The 5,705-nt window shown below is 41.8% G+C and overlaps 1 protein-coding gene across 1 annotated transcript in view; it reads right to left on the bottom strand.

Annotated features, from left to right (window-relative positions):
- Positions 1-1,862: 1,862 nt before the first annotated feature.
- MAOB (monoamine oxidase B) overlaps positions 1,863-5,705 on the bottom strand; it is a 199,180-nt gene continuing 195,337 nt past the window's right edge. The window contains exons 13-15 of the mRNA XM_006864255.1: positions 4,959-5,070; positions 3,247-3,309; positions 1,863-2,077 (exon numbers count right to left, since the gene is read on the bottom strand). Coding sequence (XP_006864317.1) covers positions 1,925-2,077; positions 3,247-3,309; positions 4,959-5,070 — 328 coding nt within the window. The 3' untranslated portion in view covers positions 1,863-1,924. The remainder of the gene's footprint in view (positions 2,078-3,246; positions 3,310-4,958; positions 5,071-5,705) is intronic.

The following is a 5,705-nucleotide window of genomic DNA, read 5'->3' as shown; positions in this document are numbered from 1 at the left end:
GGGGGAAAGACCAAAATAGCAACAGCAAAAACAAAACAAAAAAACCCCACCAGATTGCATACTGTAGTTCATAATCGCAGAAAAGAGAGTGGAGAGAGAAAAGAAGAAAGAAAGAAAGAGAAAATTATTTAGCCTAATATGAGTATGACTTTAATATCGTCTTTCAGCTTCTTGCCTTCAAGGATGCCCAATAAATTTAAAGATGCCACTATTTGTTATTATGCTGTGCCTCAGGATTTAATTTTAGGCCCATTTTGGTTTTAGTCTCTCTCCTACTCCACAAGCCCTGTTCTGGCCTTTTCCCTATTAATAAACAGTCAGGGCCAGTTGTGGTCATTTTGCACTACTGGTTGGTTTTAAGTAGGCACAGTCCCTTTAAATGCTGAAAGGATCTGTGCACATGTGTGGTAGAAGAGCCCTCCAGTGGTGGGGGTGGTGGGTGTCTACTCACTCAGGCACCCCCTCTAGTCACCAGAATGGAGGTGCGCAGTGAGAGGCCAATGAAGAGATACCAAAATAATTAGAACAAAACAAAACAAAAAATATTGTCAACCTTTTTCTCCAATGTTCCCACAGTGTTAGTCAAGAAGGGTCTGCTTGCTCCCCCGCTTGGTCTTGATGTTTGGTCTTGCCCAAGTTGTCGGCACTGGGCTGCTGAGCCTGGCAGGTTCGAAAGAACAAGATTTCTTGCTTCTGCTACAAGTTCCACGAGCTATAAACCTTTAAACTTTTAAAATATTCCTACATATGTGGTTCAGAGTTTTGGAGCTCTCCCTGAGCCTGCTTTGCCTGGTATTCTGTGGTATTGCTGATGCAGAACTTCACTGCACCTCTACCCTATCCAGCATTAAGCCCCGCCTCCTAACTTATATATCTTTATTTGATCTGACAAAACCTTGAAGTCATTAACCAAAAAGAAAAGACAGCAGATATCTGGTTAATCAACTTTATTTTTCATTACTTATTGTGCAATGACCTTGTATCAAGATACAATAGAGGATATGGAAGAAAGAACAGACAAGACTTCAAGCCTCACAAAACAATTTTAAAAAATCAGTTAGAGACACACTGCATAAGATAGCAAACCTTAAGGATATATACTAAATAGCATTTAAGTAGTGCAAAACAATTTATTATGGAGCACACCCATACAATCAGCAACTGTGACACAAAGTAGAGGAGGATGACTCATGAATAAATCCTAGGAGGTGGGAAAAGCAATGGATCAGTGTTCTAATCCCAAGAAGATGAGTGGGTTATTGTGGCTCTTAGCCAAATAAGTTCTACCTCTCTTGCTTTCAGCTTACTCAACTCACTCAACTCTTAAATGAACTAGATGGCATTTAAGGTCTCCCAGTCACCACTATTCAAAATTCTAAGGACAAATGCAGAGGACTTGGGAAATTGATGATATTACTGGTAAGAAAAACAATAAGCACAAAGCCAGAGGTGGGAAAAAGCTAGTTGTTTCTGCATGGGACAAAGTGTGTTATGAACCGCAATGACATTAAACAAGCTTGTTCAATTAATGATTTGAGGGACAGTAAATTTGGAGATATGGAGCCCTGATGATGCAGTGGTTGAAGCACATGGCTGCTAACCAAAAGGTCTGCAGTTCAAATGCAGCAGCCTCTCTACGGGAGAAGTCTGCTTCCATGAAGAATTGCAGACTTGGAAACCCTGTGGAAAATTCTACTCTGTCCTATAGGGTCGCTGTGAATTGGAACCAACCCATGGGCCATAGGATTTGAGTAAAGTTGAAAATGGGTGAGACAGAGCAAAGGACGATCACCAGGGATCAAAATGGAGAAAGAGAGATTATGTATTTCCTGGGGTCAGAAGTCTGACTTATTTTCATGCTACTTTCCCCAATACCACACACTAAAGAGTTTAAGAAAAGTGTGTGGTTACAGAGATTCCCTCTTCAGACCCGTACAAGTAGCCCCTTCCTGTGTGCCAGAAAGCAAAGCGCAGTTGCGGAACAGATAGTGGTCAATCCAATCAGTCTCAGCAGACCTGGCACAGAGGGAAGATTTCTCTCCAAGAAGGTTGTTGTAATAGGCCGTGCAGGCACATCCTAGGTTCAGAGAACATTTGACATTATTAGTACAGGGCTTATGCACTTTGCTTCACAAAGTCTCTTTCCCACAGTTCTCCATCCTTGCCAACCTCTCAGCTATTGCACATAACCGTCATTACATTGATTCCCTATTCCCTACTGAACTTGACTTGAACTGACTTGATTAATCTAGACTCATCCTTTAAGTCTAAATTTCAACTTCATTTCCTTAGGGTGGCTCCCTCTTTTACATTCTTCTGCAGCATGTTTTCTTCATCTTACTTGTACTTTTTGGTTATCAAATTTACTCCCTCGTCAGACACTAAACTCTATAAAACATCACTATATCTTTCCAATATAGTTAGAGTAGGTGTTTAATAAATATTTGTTGAGTATATGCACCCAGCCTGCAAGTACATATCATCCAGAAGTACTAAGAGAATGACTTTGCATTTAAAAGGATAGAGGAACATGTTTAACCCTTTTGACCCTTGTCATGGATGATGTTTCACCCTGTGTCCTATGTATCCACTCTTTCAGCCAGGAAGATTTCCTGGGGTTTTATTTCAATGATAGGTATATTGAACATGTGTTTTAAATCTAAATATACCCCATTTCACTCCACCCCTTTGCCCCCCAGGCAGGAGATACTGACATCAGTCCTTTCACTTCCTAGTCCCTATTGAGAGTCACTAAGTTAGAGATTTATTCAACAGGAATGTATTTAGCGCATTCCTAATACGTACACTTGTAGAGCTTTCTGACAGAAATCATCTTCACCAAAAAAATCTTAATTTCCCTTAATAATCTGAAATGGATATGCTAACTCTTGCATTTATTAAATCTACTACCATTGAGTCAACTCTACAACAGAGTAGAGTTGCTCCATAGGGTTTCTGAGGTTGTAAATCTTTAAGGAAACAGACTGCCTCATCTTTCTTTTAATGAGCTACTGGTGGATTTAGTTAGCAGTTGAATGCTTAGCCCACTGTCACCAGTGCTCCTTGAAATTATCAAAGTTCTTCTAAATTTTCCTCAGCCCTACTCTAACCAATGGCACTTCCTTAAGCATCGACTGGTTGAGTCACTTAGGAAAAGGTACATGATTGTATACACATGTGTTCTTTTTGCTATTAATTGCCTTTAGAGGAAAGAGATTTAAATGCATGAAATAAAATGTAATTTACCATAGACTCTGGTTCTGATTGCCAGATTTCATCCTCTGGAATCTTCCCCATGGCATGCAGGATCTGAAATAAAAGAACATCTTGGCAAATAGCAAAAGTAACACCATTTTTTTCACGATCTGTTCTTTAAATAAAGAACTGAATGTCTTTGGGTGATATTCATCAAAATAAACAAGGACAAAAGCCCAAACAGTTGACCCAACCTTTGAAAAAATCCTAAAGGTCTTTTATTTATAGTATAATAGGTTTCAGTCACTAGGCTCACTGTAAATATTAAGTGTTTTCTACACATCTTAGTAGGGATGAGATCAGAGGAACTGTTGGTAAATATATAAATAGAGTCCTAATAAATAACATTTGTTTTGTTTTGTTAAGTGCCATCCAGTCAGAGTCATCTCATAGCGACCCTGTATAGGGTTTCCAAGGAGCAGCTGGTGACTTTGACACCACCGATCTTGCAGTTCAAATCACCCTGTTGGTCCAGTGCTTAGTGGTACAAACAGTTTGGCAGTTTAGGTCCATCCAAAGGCTACTCAGAAGTAAAGCCTGATGATCTACTTCTGAAAACCCAGTCATTAAAAAGCCTATGGTTACAGTGAGGATCATTCCCATCCCCTCCATACACAGGGTAGACAGGGATGGGCAACTTGGACATTGGCTACCCAAAATGGGGGGCTACAAAGGCAAGAAGTGACTGGCTTACAAGCTTTCAAGAAGGAACCTAGATCCAGAGGGCATGGAGGAAGGTAAAACCTCCATTGAGTAGTATCCAATCTGTCTAGAAGGGACTGATAAAAGGAAATGTGGATAGGTCCCTTGTGATACAGTAGTGAAAAAGTGTTATCAGGACTGATTATGAGGATTGGAAATGTAAAGGTAGACATTTTGGAGTGATTAACTTTGCAGTCTAGGAGCGGAGGTCCCTGGGACCATCAAGGGAGAAGAGCTGAGAGCGGGACCCTACCCAGAGAAGCAGTGATGCCAGAGATGGAGGCAGAGATGATGATATGGAGAGATGGAGTGGCTGGAGACTTTAGACCCAGAGAGAAAGAGGGGATGCGTGCTGACGACTGGGGGTGGGGGGGGTGGGGCAGGCTTGCAGGGTATACACTTTGGTTGCTTGATGATGCATGGAAGGGATTGTAACCATGGAAATGAAACAATATACAACAGAATGGATGTAAAGCTAATGTTCTCTCATGTAAACTACCACATAATTCACAATAAAACATTAAAAAAAAAAAAAAAACCCATGGTGCAGGTTTTTAAACTGACATACGTAGGGTTGCCATGAGTCAGTGTCAACTCTATAGTAATTGGTTTGATTTGTTTTGGGGGGTTATTTTCAGCTCTCAATTATAGCCATGCTGATTGTTTGTCCACTGGGGTCTTTCTCTATCTTGGGTGAAGTGCTAGATATTTATAGTCATTACTTTCGGATTACGGTGTTCACACCACCCAAAACTACTGTTAAACTGGTGTCTCACGGGTCTTCTGGGCTCAAACACAACAATTGTGAGGATGGCACAGGACCGAACAGTGTTTTGTTCTGATGTGCATATGGTCACTATGAGTTGGTTGGAATTGACCCAATAGCACCTAATAACAACAACTGCAAGGATCTTCAGGTGAAAACTTTTGAGGAATTGACCTCCAGCCTGTCAGACTTATGCAGTGCCTCCTTCCCCACAGCCTGTGATCCTGAGCCTTACCTCTCGAGCAGCTCTCTCCCCGGCCTCCACAGCCCCTTCCATGTAGCCACTCCAATGTGTGGCAGTCTCAGTGCCTGCGAAGTAAATCCTGCCCACAGGCTGACGAAGAACTCTTGGAACAAAAGCAGAGAGTAACAGTGGTCAGTCTCAGAAAACCAGAAAGGAACATTTCCACAAATATCAGGGCTAGCTTGTTACCTCAGATTCCAAATGTCAGGGAGTGCATTGTTATTGTTATGTGTTGTGGAGTTGGTTCTGCCTCATAGCGACCCTGTATAGGGATTCCGAGGCTGTAAATCTTTATGGGAGCAGAAAGCTTCATCTTTCTCCCACAGAACAGCTGATAGTTTTGAACTGCTGACCTAGCGGTTCATAGCCTGATTCGTAACCACTACACTACCAGACTCCAAGGCTGTTTAACTGCAAGGAGCGGAAAACCTCATCTCTCTCACACGGAGGGCCTGATGGATTCGAACTCCTGACCGCAGGGTTTGCAGCCAGATTTTCAACCACTACACTACCAGGCCTTCCACCTTCAAGATGGCGGATCGGGTAGACATGGAATACCAGGTCAAGAGGGCTCATGAGATGGTGTTGGAACTCTGGAACAAATATAAAGGTATGTTTGGAGGATCAGAGGGTTTATAGCTGGGGAATTTGAAGGAGAATCCAGAAATCCATTATTTTCTGGATCAAGACACTCAGCTGTTCCAGGAGCCGCCATCTTGGGAGAGCTTATCTTGATTG

This window comes from Chrysochloris asiatica, unplaced genomic scaffold (genome assembly GCF_000296735.1).
Source record: "Chrysochloris asiatica unplaced genomic scaffold, ChrAsi1.0 scaffold00062, whole genome shotgun sequence".
Classification (NCBI taxonomy): domain Eukaryota; kingdom Metazoa; phylum Chordata; class Mammalia; order Afrosoricida; family Chrysochloridae; genus Chrysochloris; species Chrysochloris asiatica.
The sequence above is the reverse complement of the archived record's forward strand: the minus strand, read 5'-3'. Positions and strand labels throughout refer to the sequence as shown.